The sequence below is a fragment of the Populus nigra genome, chromosome 13 (assembly GCF_951802175.1).
Source record: "Populus nigra chromosome 13, ddPopNigr1.1, whole genome shotgun sequence".
NCBI classification, from domain to species: Eukaryota; Viridiplantae; Streptophyta; class Magnoliopsida; order Malpighiales; family Salicaceae; genus Populus; species Populus nigra.
Genome location: NC_084864.1, coordinates 15,094,565 through 15,116,707, shown reverse-complemented (window position 1 = coordinate 15,116,707; position 22,143 = coordinate 15,094,565). Strand labels below are relative to the sequence as shown.

General features: G+C 34.6%; 2 protein-coding genes and 1 long non-coding RNA gene across 3 annotated transcripts; 2 read left to right on the top strand and 1 right to left on the bottom strand.

Moving 5' to 3' along the window:
• The first annotated feature begins 3,582 nt into the window (after positions 1-3,582).
• Positions 3,583-10,238, top strand: LOC133671446 (protein NRT1/ PTR FAMILY 5.6-like). Its single transcript, XM_062092215.1, has 7 exons — positions 3,583-3,913; positions 4,704-4,796; positions 6,689-6,802; positions 6,913-7,065; positions 7,161-7,375; positions 8,346-8,902; positions 9,169-10,238. The coding sequence occupies exons 4-7, from the start codon at positions 6,918-6,920 to the stop codon at positions 10,013-10,015; spliced, it is 1,767 nt and encodes a 588-aa protein (XP_061948199.1). The 5' UTR covers positions 3,583-3,913; positions 4,704-4,796; positions 6,689-6,802; positions 6,913-6,917; the 3' UTR covers positions 10,016-10,238.
• LOC133671447 (uncharacterized) lies at positions 9,801-14,769 on the bottom strand. The gene is made up of 2 exons (XR_009834299.1): positions 11,115-14,769; positions 9,801-10,137 (listed from the first exon to the last, which is right to left on the bottom strand). It is a non-coding gene; the product is annotated as an uncharacterized LOC133671447 (long non-coding RNA).
• A 1,810-nt stretch (positions 14,770-16,579) lies between these two features.
• LOC133670942 (probable LRR receptor-like serine/threonine-protein kinase At3g47570) lies at positions 16,580-20,059 on the top strand. Its single transcript, XM_062091540.1, has 2 exons — positions 16,580-19,344; positions 19,462-20,059. The coding sequence occupies exons 1-2, from the start codon at positions 16,695-16,697 to the stop codon at positions 19,869-19,871; spliced, it is 3,060 nt and encodes a 1,019-aa protein (XP_061947524.1). The 5' UTR covers positions 16,580-16,694; the 3' UTR covers positions 19,872-20,059.
• Positions 20,060-22,143: the final 2,084 nt, after the last annotated feature.

The following is a 22,143-nucleotide window of genomic DNA, read 5'->3' as shown; positions in this document are numbered from 1 at the left end:
AAAGGGGCATTCATACAAGATCTTCAAAGTACCTGTATCCTGTTTCTTTCATCTCTTTGGTTCCCTCATATGGTGAAAATAGCCCAGTTGCTCCATTTCCTTCAGTAAGGAATCTAAGGAGTAACAAGATTGAACTATGAGACTGTGCCCGCCAGAAGTCAATGTCTCTAATTTCACCATATGAGGATGGTCATTTGAAGAGTCCTTTAAAGACATTTTGTTAATGGTTGTAGGCCTTGGAAGCGAAAGCACAAACTGGGAACACTTTGTAATTGTGAGTTCTTTTAAAGAAGGAAGGTGGTTGGGTAGGCTTTTCTTTAATTTAGGACATTCACTTGTGCAAAGCACTTGGAGGCCAGGAAAAGCTTTCTCTTCACTTTCAGCAACATTAAGAATCCATTCACACCATTGCGGCATCCTCTCAAAGGTCAAGCTCTCGAGTGATTTGAATGCAATGCTTGTGGAAGTGCAATTTCCATAAAACTCACAACCTACCCTCTCGACTTTATCGAATGCTCTGATCACAAGTCTTTTTAGATATGCTAACTGAGCGAGTGGTGGTAGGAAGGAACAATGGCATTCAGTAAGCCTCAGATCCACTAGGAATGGGTCTATTAACCAAGCAGGGAATCTTGAGCCCCCATAACCAATAATTACAAGACAATGTAAATTCACATTAGGCTTTAGTTGATCAAGCACACGTTAATCAAGAGAACCATATGAATCATTGCTCCATCTCAAATCTAACTTCCCGAGATCCCTCATGCCTTCCAAATTAGCTCCTAAAGCATCTTGAGCATCGACAACGTTTTGAAGCATCCAGATACGAAGTTTTCCCTCTAGGCATTTGAGCTCTCCTATTTCCTTTATGCTGGATCCACTTTGTTTACCCACAAAAAAATCAGTCAAAGTTTGAAGTTTAGATAATTTACCCATTTGAGGCGTCATATGTTGCAATCTTGTACCTTTACTATCCAGATGATACAAGTTTGTTAGACTCATCAGGTTGGTTGGCAACTCAACAAGATTCTTGCACCCACGCAAGATTAGTATCCGCAAGTTGTGCAAGGTACACACAGCTTCGCACAACCTGTGTTCCGATGATTCTGAGAGGTTTGTATACCATAGTTGTTTCAAGCTGCCAATCGAGTTGGGCAACTCACCTACATGGAGCAAAGATAATACACGAAGACGCTGGAATCTTCTCAGAAAGTCACTGATTTCCTCATCATTCATGCTTGCCAGAAAGAACTTTGATATTAACAAAATTGTACGCAAATTTTGTACTTCATCAACGCCCACAAGATTGTCTAGATCTTCAGGTTTAGTTCTTGCATACGATAAGTGACGTGTCTTCTTAGAAAGCTTCCAAGAATCGCCATCATCAAAACAAACAGCAAACTCTCCATACATAAATTTTGCCAAGTCATTTGTGAGGTCATGCATTACAAATAATGGTGAGTTATCACTTGTTTAAAAAGGGGCATTCATACAAGATCTTCAAAGTACCTGTATCCTGTTTCTTTCATCTCTTTGGTTCCCTCATATGGTGAAAATAGCCCAGTTGCTCCATTTCCTTCAGTAAGGAATCTAAGGAGTAACAAGATTGAACTATGAGACTGTGCCCGCCAGAAGTCAATGTCTCTAATTTCACCATATGAGGATGGTCATTTGAAGAGTCCTTTAAAGACATTTTGTTAATGGTTGTAGGCCTTGGAAGCGAAAGCACAAACTGGGAACACTTTGTAATTGTGAGTTCTTTTAAAGAAGGAAGGTGGTTGGGTAGGCTTTTCTTTAATTTAGGACATTCACTTGTGCAAAGCACTTGGAGGCCAGGAAAAGCTTTCTCTTCACTTTCAGCAACATTAAGAATCCATTCACACCATTGCGGCATCCTCTCAAAGGTCAAGCTCTCGAGTGATTTGAATGCAATGCTTGTGGAAGTGCAATTTCCATAAAACTCACAACCTACCCTCTCGACTTTATCGAATGCTCTGATCACAAGTCTTTTTAGATATGCTAACTGAGCGAGTGGTGGTAGGAAGGAACAATGGCATTCAGTAAGCCTCAGATCCACTAGGAATGGGTCTATTAACCAAGCAGGGAATCTTGAGCCCCCATAACCAATAATTACAAGACAATGTAAATTCACATTAGGCTTTAGTTGATCAAGCACACGTTAATCAAGAGAACCATATGAATCATTGCTCCATCTCAAATCTAACTTCCCGAGATCCCTCATGCCTTCCAAATTAGCTCCTAAAGCATCTTGAGCATCGACAACGTTTTGAAGCATCCAGATACGAAGTTTTCCCTCTAGGCATTTGAGCTCTCCTATTTCCTTTATGCTGGATCCACTTTGTTTACCCACAAAAAAATCAGTCAAAGTTTGAAGTTTAGATAATTTACCCATTTGAGGCGTCATATGTTGCAATCTTGTACCTTTACTATCCAGATGATACAAGTTTGTTAGACTCATCAGGTTGGTTGGCAACTCAACAAGATTCTTGCACCCACACAAGATTAGTATCCGCAAGTTGTTTTTTTACGCAAAAGAAAAAGTGACTAGTTGTTTTTTATTTTTATCTTGGTCCTTCTTTCAATTGTTTTTTATATTATAAATTGAAATCTTACTTCATTAACTTGGTTTCTAATTAAACTTTAAAATCATTTCAAAAACCTGGAATTCTAAAAAATATGCAAAGAAAATAAAATTTCAAAATAAAAATAATTATCTTGTTAAAAAAAAGAGGGGGGGGGGGGGGGCCTAGTGCACTGTGAGAGGAAGCACATTAACCGACAATGAAATAACGTTTTCTTTTTAGGTTTATTGTATAATATATACTTTGGCCTTTCTCTGCTTTTAGCCATCCAATTAGAAGCATATCACGTTTGCTCCATTTTTGGACAACCTGACAGCTTTTTGTCTATTTTCTTCTTGGATAACGTTCTCCCTTTTCATCTCTCTCTCTTTTACACCTCTTATTGTGTAATTTTAAATAAAAACTAGTTTATAAATATCTGGTTAAAAATTAACGTTGAAAATAAAATAATTGAAAAGCCAAAGATTGCTCGTAGAAGGATATTGTTTTTGCTAAACTCAAGGATGTTATTTGAGCAAACTACTAGTGGATTTGCAGCAATAGTTTTCTCATTTGGACCGTAGTTTGTTGCAGGTCCACACAAAACTCAGCACACTAATTCCAGGTAATCGAAATGGGTAGAAGAATGTGGCTGAAACAAAATGCAGTCCCAACCAATAAAACAACCAGAAATTCTTGTTGTAGTGTTTGTTTTTATAGTTCAATTGTGTTTTTAAGAGTTTTTAATCTTAAATTAATTTATTTTTTTATGTTTTTATATTGTTTTTCCATGCTGATATGGAAAATGAAATTTAGAAAATATATAAAACATATTTTAATATATTTATAAAAAAAGACTGTACGAAAGTCGTCTATCTAATTAGTCTTAGTAAATGTATGTGTTTCTTCTTGGCGTATTCTCTTTTTATGGTCTTCCTCTTTTGACATAATTTATTAATTTACTCTCTTGCCTTTCCCTGTATATAAATCAGCACTGGGCTTCCCGGCATTGGAAGTGTAGAGAGCACATCCCACACCTCTCACAATCTTTTATCCAAGGATTTAATTTGCTTGCTTGTCTCACTTAATTCGTTCCATTTTGAGTTTCTTCGGAGCAAGACAGAAGTACTCCAGTGTTCAATTAGGGTTGACAGAGTAACTGTGAGCTTCCATAATTGCTCCAAAGAGATTGCTCAGTGGGAACCTGCAGAAGCTTTAAGACTCCCTGTCGAGAAGTTGGAAGTTTATACGGTGACTCTATTTTCCTAGAGCCATGTATTCGTGTTGGTGATGTTACGAGGATCAAGAGCGTGCGTTCATGCAAGGATCAGGTATGTATAGTCTCTTAAAAAAATTACTTTTTAAAAATAAATTATTTTTTAAAAATAAATTATTTTTCTCTAAACAAACGGGCCTGACCAGTGAGATTCTTAGCTAACTAATTTGAAAAATACCCGTGCTCTGAAATTTGGACCCTGTTTGATGTCATGGCTGACGTTCGAAAGAGTCTTCAAGTGGTTATGAAAATGGAGAGTCATTAACTTTAATTTTCTCGAACCAATGAAACCTTAGCTTACTTGACTTAAAGCCAATATGGGGTCAGGTGGTTTTTTACCAAGTCTAGTCAACTTTTTGCGTTTTTCTTTCTTTGCTTGTTTTTATGTCTTCTTTTTTTATTTCCTTTTTTTGTTTTCAAATACTCGATACAAAAATAAGATATGAAAAGGTGCTAAAACTTATAAAATGACTGCAGTTTTTTAATAGCTGACCAAATTGTACAGAAAAGTTTTTTGTTTTTATATATTTTTTCAAAACAAGTGTTAAAAAGACTAGTGAAAGGTGTTCATGGTAATTTGCCCTTGATCCCCTCATTGATCTTTATACGCGTTTCATCGTACGCGTTGGAGGCAGTTTGAGTCCTCACATGCCGCCCAAAGCGAGCCAGCGCCTTCCACTTGTTGACGAGTGATTTGCACGCGCGAGCCTTTTCTCTTCCCCTTCACTTCCATGATTTTAGGCCCCTTCTCTCTCCTGATTTGCTTCCGTGAATTCAGGTCCTTCTTTGCACACGTGTTTTCAGACCGATAATATTTTAAAAGTTTTCTTTTTTTTTTTATTAAGAGAAGGAAATTCGGACGTCATAATCAACTTGAAAAGCGTTGGTACGACCAAAGGGCAAAGAAGTATACAAAGCTGAGGTGTGCTGTAGCTCAGGTAAATAATTAAATCCTAACCTTCAATATAGTTCAAAATTCTAATTCACACACAAATGTAGCAATTAATAGTTTGAATAAGTTCTCAAAAAAAGTGTTCTAATGAGTCTCAATTAAATTTCCCCAAATATATTCTCATATAAAAACCTCGATTTGGCATTAGTAATCCCTTCTAATATTATTTAGGATTGCAAAATAATTCTTAGCAAATAAACAAAATGCATAACTTAATAAAAACCTAGTTGAATTCTTGAATTTTTTTATTAAGTTTTTATATAAATCATCTATCTTTTATCCAACAAAGTGGTAAGAATATTTTCATATAGAACTCTAACAAAAATAATTAAATTATATTCTTTCCTTTATCTTTAATATTTTAAAAGATATAAATTCATTTTGGATTTCACATACATAGGCTAAAAGATTTTAGTCTCGATATATTATAATATTAAAAGCAAGATGTTATTAAAATATTAATCTTGGTTTGGTTAAAATTTAAAAAACTAACCAATTTCTTCGTGACATCCATTAACTAAATCTTGTTAATATATTTATTAAAATTTAATTATTTTATATGGTAATTTATTAGCTTTTACAATAAATGCTCTTACAAAATAGGAAAGATAAATATTAATTGGGAAGACAAAAATATTATTAGCAAATAACCTAAATAAGATACTAGTGAAATCCTAATTAAGAAAATTGAATAATTTTCATTATGTTTATATATGAATAGTCTATCTTTTATTAGGTAAAAGGAAAATGTTGTCTTCTTAAAAAAGATGGAGAACTCCTACTTGTGAATTTAAAAATTGATTTAATTATATCTTATTTTTTACCAACTAATAAAGCATTGCTTCAAACTTTGAGAGATACCGGATTTGATTTTCTCCTTGCATATGTGCAATATATTTGCACACAATATGAGATTAACATACCATATATAAATACTTTGTATAAAAAGACTACATGTCATTTATGTCAATAACAAAAATCAATTATAGTTTATCAACATTATCATTATGATATATTTAACTCAACAATAGATTTTTAGTTAGAATAATTAAATTCTAGATTTAGTGATTGGACAATAAAACTCCTTAGACTTAACTTTGCTTTAAAACTGAAGAACAACTTTAAATCATTTAAAATTGATGCCTATTTACAAGCTTGCTAAGAAATTTTATCATGAAGATTTCAATGAACATGAGATGTATTATTTGAGATCTCAAATAGAACATTATTAGATTGATATGATTCATCATAAGAGCTTTTAGAATTTGTCTATCATTTCTGAATTATATCGAGGATTACTTGAAATAAATAAGTCGCAGCACTATCATTTGATTGATAAGTTGATTCGTCTTATTTTGACTTTGTCTATTTTCATTGCCACCACAAACCAAGCATTTTCAGCAATAAAGCATGATAAAACTGTGTTTCGCAATAAAATAAAAGATAAAGTTTTAGCATATTTTATGATGATTTACATTGAATGAGAGCTTGCTGAAGATATTGATTCGGATTCGATCATAAATGAATTTTATTCTACAAAATATGGAAGGGTACAAGTTCGATAGTATAATTTTTTTTAATTTTATATATATTAAATTTAAATTAAAACTTTATTGTTAATTTCAGAAATTTATATATATAAGTTATTAATTGATCTTGAAAATTAATTTATGTTTATCTGCTTGATAGCTCAAGGAGGAAAAATTCCTTGCTCTACTTTTGGGTACAACAATTGGAAAATTCTTGTAATAATTCATAATGTTTTTGTAAAAGAATCTACACTATATCCCTACATGTTTTAACTTTTCTTGTAATAATAATATGTTGCCAAGAGTCGAAACCTGTATGATTAATTTAGTCTTCCATTATGTGTTGAAGAGCGAGCAACGTTGTTTCAAGGCTGCGCAGGTCCTGCAAGTTTGTGAGCAACGGCTTAATTAATCCTGGTGCTGTGAGTCAACATCATATAGCTAAACAGAAGAAATTGTCCATGTAAGTAGTGATTTTGACATTTCTTGTGCTCCTCAATTTCGCGTCATCTAAACTATATAATAATATAATCTGGCGTAATATATATTGTCTAATGGGTTGCCCATTTTTAGGTGAGATGGCTACTTCTGTACAAAGGAACCTTGTATCACTTATTATCAACTTTCAACTGGTGCGTCCGTCATGGTTTTTCAGCGCTCTCTGTAGAGTAACTGGCTATGTCAAACTTCATCTCTATTTTACGAAGGCCGTCTTCTTCATCCTTGGTGATGTTTCCTGATCATGTCCAGCTAATTAATCTTTTTTGAATGGAGATTAACATGCTCATCAAGCTTTGTTTCAAAATGTTTTCTGAATTTAGGTTTGATTTCTAGCCACAGCTTCGTAAACAATGCTGTGGTGTTTCTGTGGATGGATTACCTCATTGATCTGGGGCAATCGCTTCCACTAGCTACTATTGCTGTGAATGTTCAAGAAGGTTTATATGTCATTTGCACTTTTCTCATTGCTAACATAGCCGATGCCTACACAGGACCTTATAAAGCAATAGTTTTCAGCACTGCTTCATATGCATTCGTAAGTCGCTCTATTTATATATATATATATATATATATATATATATATATATATATATATATATATAAAAGCTTGATCTTTCACTCTAATATTCTTATACTTGAATTTGTATCCAGTTTGTTTCATATAAATTTAATACCTTTTAAAAAAAATCAATAAAAAATATTGAAAACCTGATCTAGCTTATTCAAGAAAATCTAGTCAATGAAAATCATGTTAGATGTAGAATATTTCTTTTATGTTGTCAACTATTTTCTAGGAGCAGTCCATCTTTATCATTTAGTGTGAATACAACCATGGTATGCTACAGGTGAAATAATTTTTTTTTTTAATATAACTAAAAATTTTCAAGTTATAAAAAATTATTTAATACTTATATATTAAATTCCGATTAATATATTTATCTTGAAATCTTCTTATTAGACTATTTTCTGGTTCAAGTTAAAAATCAAACTATATAAAAATTATTTTAATTCAACTTAATCGGCTTAATCAATTTAAAAATAACTCAAATAACTAATAAAAAAAATCTAAAATAAAAATAAAAAAATAAAGAAAAAATAAAGAAAAAAATACGTACAAAAAAGGGGCCCTCACAGAGAAGGAGAAGTGAGTCGCACCCCAAATTTTTTAGTATAGTAATCCTTGTAACTTTACATAAGTTATTGAGTTCATATTATCAAAAAGAAAAAGAAAAAAAGAAAGAGTTATTGAGTTCATATATTATTTGAGTTTCTAGCTTAAAAAATTCTTGTAAATGCTAAAAAGTTGATATTCTCTGTCAACACTAGCAATTATATGACAAATTTAGGCGAATAGTATATAAATTAGCTTTTATTTGTTTGGTTTTCAAATGAAAACATCTATAACGGAATTTTTTTTTAATATTCCTATTCTTTTCGATCGATTTTTTGGTGCTTCAATTTATAGTCATTAATTTGCAACTAATCAAACGTCCATTTTGCTGCAGGGACTGTTGCTATGGTTTCTTGCTAACCGGTTCTGGGGCAATTCATCCTCCACCGTGATTATACTACTTTATCTGATGATGTTACTAGCAACTGTGGGCAAGGCAAGTCAGGATCCTTGTTTAAAAGCATTTCTACGTGATCAATTAGTCGAGCATGAACCTAACCTTAACGCAGATAAGGACCAAGCTGACGAGGTTCCCAGTAAACCAGACATCAGTATTGATTATGACAAAGCTGAGGTTCGAAGAAAATTTTGGTGGCGTATTGCTTCTACGGTGGGCACTGTCTCGTCTGTGATAATGGCCGGAGGTTCTGATCAGAGAATGATGACTTCTGCATTTTCATTTTCGGTTATGGCATTGGCTGGTTTAACCTTTGCGTTAGGAAAAGGCTTTTACTACTCCGACAAACCAACTGGAAGCCCTCTTATCGTTATTTATAGAGTACTTAAGGCAGCTTTTGTGAAGCGTCACCTGCAACCCGCTCGTGAACCCAATGACTACTACATGAATGATAGTGGTGGATTGCTTCTATTGCCCGACATTCGAATCATCAGGTTGGTGTAGTATTGTGATTCCCGTAGCCCATTTCAATGGGTTATGGGAATTTGGATGCGATACATAAAGTGTTTATGGATCTATATGCCCTTTGGGTAGGGAGGACAACAAGTCCAACTTAGTATTGCATCTGTAAGCCTTGTAGTTGCAAAACAGGCCTTTCCCCAAGGTCCAAGCAGTGACATTATCACTTTTTCTTTCCCTATATCTCCTCTGCTCTCTTTCTTTTCCCTTCTGATCTGATCTTCTGAGGTGGTGTACACAGGTGGCTGGACAAAGCTGCTCTTTTAGAGACATCCAAGTCCCTCTCAGCTGAAGAACAGGAGCAAAAAGGGAGACTTTTCCCAGTCCGAGACGTGCAACGAGTAAAGCAACTTCTTGCAATGGTTCCAATGTGGACAGCACTCCCCATCCACGGCCTCGTTCTGGCAACGGGTTCGACTTTCTTCGTTGTGCAAAGTGAAAGCCTCTATTCTGATCCTGTTTTTTCTATAAATGTTCTGTTTCTACTTCAGGGTTTCGTAACAGTTATAGTTCCATACGTCCATGACTTTTTAGTATCCGGATTGATTAAAAAACTTCCGATGCATCATGTTAGACCGGTATGGATTCAAAAACTTCTGAAGCATCGTGTTGGACTCGTGAGAATCGCAATTGGGATTGCGTGCTCTATAATCTGTTGCATGGTATCAATGCTGGTTGAGACTCGTAGATTGAATCTTATTAAAACACGTGGAGATGCTGAACCATTTCCAATGAGCACAGTATGTCTGGTTCCACAGTTTTTCCTGATAGGACTCGTAGAAGGACTGGTTGCTGATGGCTTGGCTGATTTTTATAATATCCATGTTGATGAATCTTTGGAACATTATGAATCGCCATTCAACGAGTCTGCAATTGGCGTTGGGAAATTCCTGAGTGCGGCACTTGTTCTTACTTTGTCAGGCAGTTGGTTTCATGACACTCTGAATACAAGTCATCTGGACAAATATTACAAGTTGTTAGGTATTCTAAGTTCTGTGAACCTATGCTTTTATCTGCTTGTCATGTACGCCTACGCATGGAAAGCCCTTCAAGAGAATGGCTCCCCTGACCCTGAAGTCTCGACTTAGATCACTCTCCTCTCGACGCTTCAATGAAATTGCCGGCCAAGGTAGCTTTCCGAGCTGTCAAACTCCAGTGGAAACATTGAGTACGAGCACGCCCTTATTGAATCTCTTCAGATAAGTGATTGCTGAAAGATTTGAAGAAATTGGTATGAAACACAATCCCGTGATTAATTTCAGAGCTGTATTAATGACTCTTTACAGGTTCCATCAGAACAAAAATTACTAATCACACACACACTCACACACACACACACACACACACAATGTTTACTTCTTTAGTTGCTAATCCACCAAGGACGAGGAGCAGGAGCTGTTGTATCGGAGAAGCCTCTACAACTGAAAGTGTAGTTTCACTTATTTTTTAAAATATTTTTTATGATAAAATATATTAAAATAATATTTTTTTATATTTCAAAAATTATTTTTAAAAACAATTCAAAATATTAAAAAAAATTAATATTTTTAAAAACACAGATCGGTTATTTTTCAACTATAGTTTTTTTTCCTTCAGACTTGTGCTCTCCATCAATTTGCCAATCTTCAATTGACGACTCTGCCATTAATTGATAGAAGTTTCGAGCTCGTGGCTTAGTTTTTCTATATTTTTTTTAATTCTTAGGTTTTTGTTTTAATTAAATTTTTTTCTTAGTGTTAGTTGTCTATAAAAGAAAAAGGGATTTGCATTCACTTTTGCCATTTAGTTTAGGCTTTTAATATTGGGAAAATAATTAGATTTAAAGTTTTCAATCATGCTAATTATATAGAGAATGTTTGACAAGAATGATGAAAAATAACTTTTGATTTTGAATCATAATTAAAGAATCATTTTAAAAAAAATATAATAACAATAATTTAAAATAAATATAAGTTAGAACTATGATGGTAAAAACAACTTAAAACTTAAAAAAAAAAAGTGTAGCATAAGTTAGAATTTATAAGTTAAAAATTCAAAGTTGGCTATGCAAAATCAAGACAGAACACATAACAAAGACTCGCGCAGGCTGCATAGAGGATTATAAAGAAGGAATTTCCATGGATAAGATGGCACAGCGCATAACAAAAATGAAGAAACTAGGGTTTCATATATCATAAAATTACATACCATATATACAAGCACAATCAGAAAGATCATGGCTTTCATGCCAGATAAACACTTGTGGTTGGATCCTCTTCTTCATGGCCATTATGTTGACTCTGGAACTTGGCAATCAAGTGAAGTTACTGGCCATGGAACTACTTTTGATCAAGTCCCTTTTTCTACTGATTTCTTGCCCTTCAGTTGCAAGAATCAAAATCCCATTTAATTTGTCAAATCTTTCTTCATTGATAGGTCATCCCATTTTATTTTATTTATTATCAAACCACTTATTGCACATACAAGTTTACTTTTTTAAAATCAAAATAAGCATAGAATAGAAGATTCTAATACCTGACAGAGAAACAGCTGTCTTGATGATACTGGTCATGGTTTTCTGATCTTGGACATCAACTTTCAACACTAATTTCTGTCCGAAATTTTTTAATCACACCTTTGATGACCGGGGCAGAGGGAAGTAAGATTACCATTTCAATATGTTAGAAGAGCGGAGGATCATCAATATTGCAAAATCTTCATCCTAATTTTTTACGAACTCTTCATCATATTCCCTTGCAGGAAATAAATAGTGAGAAGCATTGGTTGTTATTTTCAAAATATGTATTTAGTGATGCAAATCTCAGTGCCCGTTTACTATTTGAATAAATGTTTCACTCCACCACAGTAAGAAAATGCAAGGGTTTGTTTTTAATTGCAAAGTTACTTGGGGTCTCTTAAAGTCCAAAATAAATGCTGACAAATGAAAAAAAATATTGAACAGCAACATGTGAAATTTGCGAGATGACCGAGGTCTACATGTTCTAAAAGTGACCTATTATTATTTACCGCAACGTCTAAAACGATGTTTTGTTTATTGTGTAATTTTTCCTAAAAGTTATAAATTTCACAATGAGGATATAGCTCTTTTGTGGATGGCTAGGATTTTCTGCTTGCTTATAATGGAAATAAAGAGATGAAAGAAACAAGATACAGGTACTTTGAAGATCTTGCATCAATATTCTTTTTTGAACAAGTAATAACTCACCATTATTCATAATGCATAATCTCACAAATGACTTTAACAAAATTTATGTATGGAGAGTTTGCTGTTTGTTTAGATGATAGTAATTCTTGAAAGGTTTCTAAGAAGACTCGTCACTTATCATATGCAAGAATTAGATCTGAAAATCTAGACAATCTCGTATGCCTCTAAAAAAAAATTAATTCATTACTTCACAGTGTTCAATGATTGAAGAAGAGTAGAGACAAAATTGGTGAGACTCTTTTACTCATTTGATGTTCTAACACTCAATCTTGCAAATCCCACATGTTGCTGTTCAATATTTCTCTCTCTCTCATGATGTAGAGATTAAGTGCTAGAGGATCAAATGAGCAAAAGAATCACTAATTTTATCTTTATTCTTCTTCAATCATTAAACACTGTGAAATAATGAATTAATTTTTTTTAGAGACACACGAGATTGTCTAGATCTTCAAATCTAGTTCTTGTATTAGATAAAATACAAGTCTTTTGAGAAACCTTCCAAGAATCACTATCATGTAAATAAACAACAAACTCTCCGTACACAAATTTTATCAAGTCATTTGTGAGATCATGCATTACTAATAAAAATGAGTTATCACTTGTTCAAAAAAGAAAATTAATACAAGATCTTCAAAATATATGTATCATGTTTCTTTTATCATTTTATTTTCACCATAAGCAAGCAAAAAACCCGCAACCATCCATAAAAGAATTGCATCCTCCTTGTAAAATTTATAACATTTAGAAAAATTTACACAATAAGCAAAACATCGTTTTAGACGTTGCGGCAAACAATAATAAGTTATTTTTAGAACATGTAGACCCCGGTCATCTTGCAAATCTCACATGTTGCTATTCAATATTTTTCTTCATTCGTCAGTATTTATTTTAGATTTTAAAAGACCCCTAAATAAATTTACAGTTAAAAACAAACCCTTATATTTTTTTATTATGATAGAGTGAAACATTTCTTCAATTAGTGAATAAACACTTTAATTTGCATCACTAAATATATATTCTAAAAACAACAACCAACAATTATTTGTTTATTTTCTATAAGGGAATAAAATGAAAAGTTTGCAAAAAAATAAAGACAATACTAATAATACTATGCTTATCTCGTGTAGTGGTATAATGATAATCTTACTTACCTTTGCCCCGGCCATCAAAGGTGTGATTAAAAACTTGCTTTGCTCTGGATCATCATTCCAAAAATCATCTAAACCAAGAAATAACTTGTTGCCCATCAATATCTCCCGGAGTTTACAGTGAAGACTACTGTGAGGCATGAGATCACAATCCAAAAACCCAAGCTCTTTGAGAATGATTTTTGTTAGGTTGAAAACATTAAGATCTTGTGAAACAGAGACCCATGCTTTCAGATCAGAGGCATGAGATCACAATCCAAAAACCCAAGCTCTTTGAGAATGATTTTTGTTAGGTTGAAAACATTAAGATCTTGTGAAACAGAGACCGATGCTTTCAGATCAGAGGCATGAGATCACAATCCAAAAACCCAAGCTCTTTGAGAATGATTTTTGTTAGGTTGAAAACATTAAGATCTTGTGAAACAGAGACCCATGCTTTCAGATCAAACCACTTTCGCACGTCATCACCATGGTAGACAAATCTTGCCAATCCCAGGCATGCCCACTATGGGAATTACCTGCAAACTTTCTCCTTCTGCATCATCGGATAGAAGCAACTTCTTTATGGCCTCCTTAGATTGGTCCCTACCCTAAACTCGAGTGTGACCTAGCAGAGAAGTCGAAGGCACGCGCTCATGAGATGGCTGTTGCTTCATCAGATGGAGGCTACGAGCTTTGTTTCTAACCTTTCAAGTTTTGCGAAAATCTTTTCTAATTTATGGGCCATCTCTCCTTCCTCGTTCTTGCTTAAAGGACAAAGAAAGGAGATAAAAAAAGTTTCGCACTTGATACATGCCAGATTGAGAGCCAGCTACCAACTCTATTCATCGAGCTTCATTATCAATCTCAATCAACAAGTCTTCAGCTTCATAGATAGCTTCTTTAGCATCCGCAATCCAAGTCTTCAGAACCATCACAGTAAAACAGATCTCTCCCAGCTTCAGTTATTTGCTTCTCCTCGGCGCCATTGAGCAAGCCATTAACAGTATTCAATGTTTCTCTCAACTTCTCGAGCTTTTCCTTATCGATCTCCCCGCATGTGCAAAAGCCCAGAAGCACAGGAACCAACTGCTGGCCCAGAAAACCAGCAGCACCATTCAGACATACTAACGCGATCTCAACTGCCATGATGAATCTTTGCAGAGGGTGTGAGTGTGGACAGGGAAATGGTGAATTGAGCAGTGGGGAAGTAAAGAACAGTGATGAGAGTGAATTGGGGCCGTTGACTAGGGATTAATCGACGGGTAGGAATATTTGGATTATCAAGACGAGAATCGTGATCCATAGAGCTTTGAGAAATTTAAACTACAGCCAACTTGGAAAGCTAACTGGATACGGGGGCGAGGCAGAGGCGGAGGGGAAGAAATATTATTTCTCCTTTTTCCAATTTGCAGCCGCTTGCGTATGAGCGGCGGCGGCGTGTGGATGACGGTGGTTCACATATCCGGGGCGTGTACTGGCTTTTCCTTTTTCCGATTAGTTTACTGGTTTCTTTTGATTCCAGGCTTGGAATTTGGGCTTTCATAGGCCCGGGTCTATTAGTTGATCAAGATATTTTTATTTTTTTAATTTACATAACTCGTTTATGTCTAATTTATTCTTTTTAAAAAAAATAGTAAATTATAAATTAGTTCTTCAAGTTTGAGAAATAAATTAGTGATCTTTTAATTTCAAAAAATTAATTATTGAGTCTTTTGATCATTGTCGAGAACCCTTAATTTTTTATTATTTTATCCCAAGAAATAATTTCTTTGCTCATCAATCTTTTTATAATATCTATTTTTAAAAAAATAAAAAAACTGAAAAAAAACTAAATAGTTATTTTTTAAAATAAAAAATACTAACTAATATATCTCTCAAAAATAAATAAAATAATTTATAATTTAATCTTTACAAAAATAAATAAAATCATCATTTGTTTTTTTCGATAGCAAAGATACCATCCAATGACTAAATGTTATTCATTTTTTTCTTCTGATTAAGGAAAACTTATAATTAGAAACTTAATCGCGACATTTAGAATTCCATTAACTGCTCTAAGTCAACTGCTTCAATCTTCATCTTCTATATATAAATTTTTTTACTAAATTCTCTTAATTCAAACTCAGATTTTCTAGCACAAGAAAAGAAATAGGAACCCTAAACCCCTTTCTTCTTGCCAAGACATTAAGGAGCAAGTACACGCCTTTCTTAGCTAGGAGACTGAAGAGGGAATTTAAGCTTGTTAATTAATTGTTATTATATATCATTGCAACCAGTGGATAAAAACAAACTTATTTTATGGGCTTGAATTCTGCTGAAACATGAAGTGATGATCATTTACATTCCCATAGGAACAAAAAGAAAACACAAACAAAATTAATGGATTCAAAGAAAACTCAAAATCTTAATCATTACTGTGCTTAGTAAGGTTGTGCCTTGAATTCCTGGGCTTGGTGCTCTTCTTTTCGTTGTCATCAAAGAATATGTTATCTGAAACAAGATGTGAATTATTTCCTTGTATCTCTCAAGATTGTTAATTTGACTGTAAATAGTTACTAAGTATTCTCTTTCACAAGCATCGTAGCAGTACTCTTGACATGATGAGGATGTGTTTTTGAACAGGAAGTACACAGATTAAGAGGCCAGATACTGTACATCAAGTATTCAAGACTGCAGAGTCTCCATGAACAATATTTTCTCCATCACATAAAGTCAATGCCGGCCTAAATATTCTAATCTCTAGTGGTTGGTGAGTGATTTGATCCTTGGAAATTTAAAATGTTTTCAGCGCTTGCAAGATGAGATCGTTTACTTGAAAGATTTATAATGGCTAAGATAATATTATTTGGAAAGAAAAGATACATATTAGTTATTGTTTCCATTATATACTCCCAAAAGGGTAAGCACATCAATTTTATCTTTGAAAAATAAATGTCAAAAAGCACAGCCAACGACCCCCATAAGGATGCAATTACGACAGCACGGTCAAAGGCTTTACTTTCCACGATGAGAAAAGAATAGACGCAATTATGACAGCACGGTCAAAGGCTTTACTTTCCACGATGAGAAAAGAATGGTCTCTATGGAAAAAAAAAAAATCAATGGGAGGAACCATCTCATCAACTTTGAAATTTGGACCCTGTTCGATGTCATGGCTGACGTTCGAAAACGTCTTCAAGTGGTTATGAAAATGGAAAGTCATTAACATTAATTTTCTCGAACTAATTAAACCTTAGCTAACTTGACTTAAAGCCAATGTGGGGTCAAGTGTTTGTTGATGAATCCGAAGAAGGTACAAATAGAGTCTGAATGCATCTCAAGGATCCTGTCCGTTCCTTTCATATAATGTTGTTTCATCCACAGAGCATCACAACAAGCCCTTTCATCTCAACTTAAATCTCTAGGACCCCATTGAAACTGAAGCTTTCAAGCATGAGTTCATGCATTTTGTGGTTTCTTTTCTTGCAAGTAATTCACCACTCTTTCTCCATCTCATTAGCTAGAGGAGAAAGCGAGATAGACAAGCTCTCGCTACTAGCTTTTAAGGCTCAAATCTCAGACCCCCCTGAAAAACTAAGCTCGTGGAATGAATCCTTGCCCTTCTGCCAGTGGTCAGGAGTAACATGTGGAAGACGGCATCAAAGAGTCATAGAGCTTGACCTCCACTCCAGCCAACTGGTGGGCAGCCTATCTCCCCACATTGGGAACTTGAGTTTTCTTAGGCTGCTAAGATTGGAAAACAACAGTTTCACCAATACTATCCCCCAAGAAATAGATCGTTTGGTTCGGCTACAGACACTGATTCTCGGGAACAACTCGTTCACCGGTGAAATCCCGGCTAACATTTCTCATTGCTCGAACCTCCTGAGCCTTAATTTAGAGGGAAACAATCTTACTGGCAACCTTCCTGCAGGACTTGGATCGTTATCAAAGCTGCAGGTATTTAGTTTTAGAAAAAACAATCTAGGTGGCAAGATACCCCCCTCTTTCGAAAATCTTTCTTCTATCATTGAAATTGATGGAACACTTAATAATTTACAAGGGGGTATTCCCGGTAGTATTGGGAAACTGAAAACATTAAGCTTCTTTTCACTTGGCTCAAATAATCTGAGTGGTACAATCCCTCTCTCCCTATACAATATTTCCTCTCTCCTTCATTTATCTTTGGCTCATAACCAATTTCATGGTACACTTCCTCCAAATATGGGCCTAACTCTTCCAAATCTCCAGTATCTTGGCATTCACGACAATCGATTAAGCGGGCTAATTCCAGCAACGCTCATAAATGCCACAAAATTTACTGGTATTTATCTTTCATACAATGAATTCACCGGAAAAGTTCCCACCTTAGCAAGCATGCCTAACCTAAGGGCTCTTTCAATGCAAGCAATTGGGCTTGGAAATGGTGAGGATGATGATTTGTCCTTTCTCTACACCCTCTCAAACAGCAGCAAGTTGGAAGCTTTGGCTATAAATGAGAACAATTTTGGAGGGGTGCTGCCTGATATAATTAGCAACTTCTCAACAAAGCTCAAGCAGATGACATTCGGAAGCAATCAAATCCGAGGAAGCATTCCCGATGGCATTGGAAATCTCGTAAGCTTGGATACTTTGGGTTTAGAGGCAAATCACTTGACTGGCAGTATACCAAGTTCTATTGGTAAATTACAAAATTTAGCTGATTTCTTTCTTAATGAAAACAAATTATCAGGGAGCATCCCTTCTTCTTTAGGGAACATCACCTCGTTGATGCAAATTAATTTTGATCAAAACAACCTACAGGGAAGCATCCCTCCAAGCCTGGGAAACTGCCAGAACTTGTTGGTCTTGGCTCTCTCCCAAAACAATCTTAGTGGTCCCATACCAAAAGAGGTCCTTAGCATTTCATCCTTGTCAATGTATTTGGTCCTGTCTGAAAATCAGTTGACTGGTTCCCTTCCCTTTGAAGTGGGCAAGTTAGTGACTCTTGGATACATGGACATCTCCAAAAACAGGCTATCAGGGGAAATTCCCGCGAGTCTTGGCAGTTGCGAGAGTTTGGAACATTTGTATTTGGATGGAAACTTCTTACAAGGCCCCATTTCTGAGTCTTTGAGATCTTTGAGGGGACTTCAAGATCTTAATCTCTCTCACAACAACTTGTCTGGCCAAATTCCCAAGTTTTTGGGAGATCTGAAGTTGCAGAGTTTGGACCTGTCATTTAATGACCTTGAAGGTGAGGTGCCCATGAACGGTGTTTTTGAGAACACCAGTGCGATTTCAATTTCAGGGAACAAGAATCTTTGTGGAGGAATTCTTCAGTTGAATCTGCCCAAATGCAGATCCAAGTCAACAAAGCCAAAATCTTCTACCAAGCTGGCATTGATAGTCGCAATTCCTTGTGGCTTTATTGGATTAATCTTCATCACATCTTTTTTATATTTTTGCTGCTTGAAAAAATCATTGAGAAAAACAAAAAATGATTTGGCACGTGAAATCCCATTCCAAGGAGTAGCCTACAAAGACCTCCGTCAAGCAACTAACGGATTCTCTTCTGAAAATTTAATTGGTGCTGGTAGTTTTGGGTCTGTGTATAAAGGAGTACTAGCCTCTGATGGAGTGATTGTTGCTGTGAAAGTATTCAACTTGCTACGCGAAGGAGCTTCCAAAAGCTTCGTGAGAGAATGTGCAGCCTTGACAAACATCAGGCACCGAAATCTTGTCAAAGTATTATGTGCATATGCTGGCGTTGACGTTCAAGGTAAAGATTTCAAAGCTCTTGTTTATGAGTTCATGATCAATGGAAGTCTAGAAGAATGGTTGCATCCAAACCAAACATTGTATCAGGAAGTGCACGAGCCAAGAAATCTTAATCTCATTCAGAGGTTAAACATTGCAATTGATGTGGCTAATGCGCTCGACTATTTGCACAACCATTGCAAAACGCCTATTGCTCATTGTGATCTTAAGCCTAGTAATGTTCTTCTCGATGGAGATATGACCGCTCATGTTGGGGACTTTGGATTGTTAAAGTTCCTTTCTGAAGCATCCTGTCAGACAAGCTCTGTTGGATTAAAAGGCACCGTTGGCTACGCAGCTCCAGGTAACACACAGCACTAGAAGGATATGTATTCCATTATTTACAATTTTTCTCTTGACATTCACCTGAAAGGTCATGAACAACCCTGATTAATTAACCATGCAAACAAATGGACTGCAGAGTATGGCATCGGAAGCGAGGTGTCAACTTTGGGGGATGTGTACAGCTATGGCATCCTACTGCTGGAGATGATTACTGGAAAGAGACCTACAGATAGCATGTTTAAAGATGGAATAGAACTTCACAATTATGTTAAAATGGCATTACCTGACCGTGTAGTTGATGTTGCGGATCCGAAACTTCTGATAGAAGTTGATCAGGGAAAAGACGCTCATCAAATCCTGGAGTGTTTGATATCAATTAGCAAGGTAGGAGTGTTCTGTTCAGAAAAGTTTCCAAGAGAGAGAATGGGCATCAGCAATGTTGTACCTTTATTGAATCGAACTAAGGCCAATTTTCTCGAAGGCATGGACAGCTACCCTCCTAGAAGTTCCAGCTTGCCCTACGGGGTCCAGACGACTTCGAAGTGAGTATGTGAGATGAGGATTAATAGAGTTCAAATATTGTAACTTGCTTATTTGCATTAGCATGAGTCCTACCTAGTCAGAAGCGTCCCTGAAAGGGCACGAAACCTGTTTAAGTGCCTGTCTTGTTCAAGCAATCTGTTCTGTGTAATTAAACGTTATGCAAAAATCAAGCACTCTCATTTTACATGTCACTTTTTACCTGACAAATTACAGGAAATATGCCAAACTATACAAATTAACTGAGCTTCCACCGGCAACAAAATTCACTAAAAGAAGGGTTGTTTTGACATTGTTAATTATGAGTAATATTGGTGACGAGAAATAAAATCCTCTAATGAATCTCAAGCCCTTAACATTTACTTCTAATTAACATTAAAGACTGTCAATAATGGTGACGGATTGCCTTCTGCTCGTGACCTTGCTGCCGATATTCTGCTGGAACGTGAGAAAGGTAACGACTGTTCTGTCAAGCATCCATTGTAATTCCCTTGAGAGCGAGCCCGTTGAAATTTTGATTCATGGAGAATACATTCCAAGGCTGACGCCATGCATGTGTTACAAATCGAGAATGAAGTAAACTTAATTAGTCTCTTTGAAACGTATTCCAAATATAATTATTAAATATAATATGATAACGAAGTTGTTCCAATCCACCAATCATGAAATTAAAATCTCTAAAACCCAATTTCACTTGATAACATAAAAAAATAAGCTGTGAAGAGAAGTGATAGAGAAATATCATACATATAAGAAATATAAAGATTCAAAACGGTATGAAAATTGAGTAAGAGTTGGCAAAAGATATTCAAAGATTGATCGTGTTGAAAATTTAAAAGCATGCAGGGCTGAACTAGAAGGTGGTGGTGGTAATCGGAAATTGACTAGGTACTGTCGCTAGCTGTGGTATTTATAAATGCTTTCTTGAGTGGGGAAATTAATTATTATTGATATTGCATGCCTTGCCAACGTGCTAAACCACTGTTTGAGAATTAGTGGGTTAATCTTTTGACCGATCATGTCATGTAATTAATTGATTTAGGGAAATCTAAACAACTGTTAAGTCCAAGTGGGATCTGAATATTTTTTTTATTTTTCTTAAATGATATTGTTTCAAGTTAAAAAAATAATTGTTATTTCAATTTTTAAAAAATAAATAATATGAAATTGTTTTTTTATATATACATACCTTGGGTTAACCCACTGTTTTATATAAAACTCAAGACTCAGACAATACCTACTCAAGAGAGGCAAATTACCATTCTACAAAGGAACATGACCTGAGGACTGTTCAGTTATTGCTCATGAAATAGCAGTGGGCTAGTTATATCACTCGTATTTTGTTGCAGGTCAGATATTTTTTATTTTTTATAAAAAAAAATTTTATAAGTTTTTTAATATATTTTTGTAGTTTCAACTTATCGATTCAATTCTCAAGTTTATTATTTTTTTAATTAATGTAAATATTCAGATTAGTTTACGCATACTTTGACTAATTTTATAGATTCTGAAGTTAACAACTATATACGTCTCTAATAACTCTAAAATTTATAAAATTCAAACTATATTTTATTTTCTTTTCTGTAAAATAAATTTAGAATTTAATTACTTGTTTCGTTTGGGTTTGTAGGGCCCATGATTTTTACTTGTAGAAGAACCCATTGGTTTTGATTTATTGCATTTTCCTAACTTGATTATGGTTGGCCCATTAGTCCTTTTCCATGGAAGACAGCCCATTGATTTTGTTCATTTGTTTCCTATCTACACACAGGAGCTTCTCGAATTGTTTCCCACTTGTCAACTCAGCCGAATGCTCTCTTTTTTTTCTTTTTTCTTTACCAAACCAATTGTTGCGCCTACTAGTTTTCTTCTTCTTTTCTAGTTTTACTTTTTCAATGAAAAATTAAAAAAATATATTTATTTGTTGAAATTAAACAAAGATGAATTTTTCAAATACAAAATATATCACAATTACAAGTTTACAACTGTTTTTCATTAAAAAAACCTCAGAACCATAGTTTATAATGCTCATATTACTTTTGCATTATAATCTAATTTTAGAATATTAATTTATTTCATTCAAATTAAAAATTAGTTAGCTAAACATAATTATATTATATTTATAATGAAAATTAAATTTATGACCCTAACTAAATATGCAACTAGGAAAAGAATTTAATGTTTTACATCGCTAAAAAATGATTGCATATAAAAGAAAAAAAATTGTATTGTTCATGTTTTTCTTTATTTTTAAATAGTGAAAAACTTGTATTGGAAA

Bases quoted from the DNA above. Each gene is read 5' to 3' on its own strand.
- LOC133671446 (XM_062092215.1), top strand. From the start codon at position 6,918: ATGGCTACTTCTGTACAAAGGAACCTTGTATCACTTATTATCAACTTT. The intron at 7,066-7,160 runs GTGATGTTTCCT...TTCTGAATTTAG, and splicing joins GGCCGTCTTCTTCATCCTTG to GTTTGATTTCTAGCCACAGC. The intron at 8,903-9,168 runs GTTGGTGTAGTA...TGGTGTACACAG, and splicing joins CCCGACATTCGAATCATCAG to GTGGCTGGACAAAGCTGCTC.
- LOC133670942 (XM_062091540.1), top strand. From the start codon at position 16,695: ATGAGTTCATGCATTTTGTGGTTTCTTTTCTTGCAAGTAATTCACCAC. The intron at 19,345-19,461 runs GTAACACACAGC...AATGGACTGCAG, and splicing joins CGTTGGCTACGCAGCTCCAG to AGTATGGCATCGGAAGCGAG.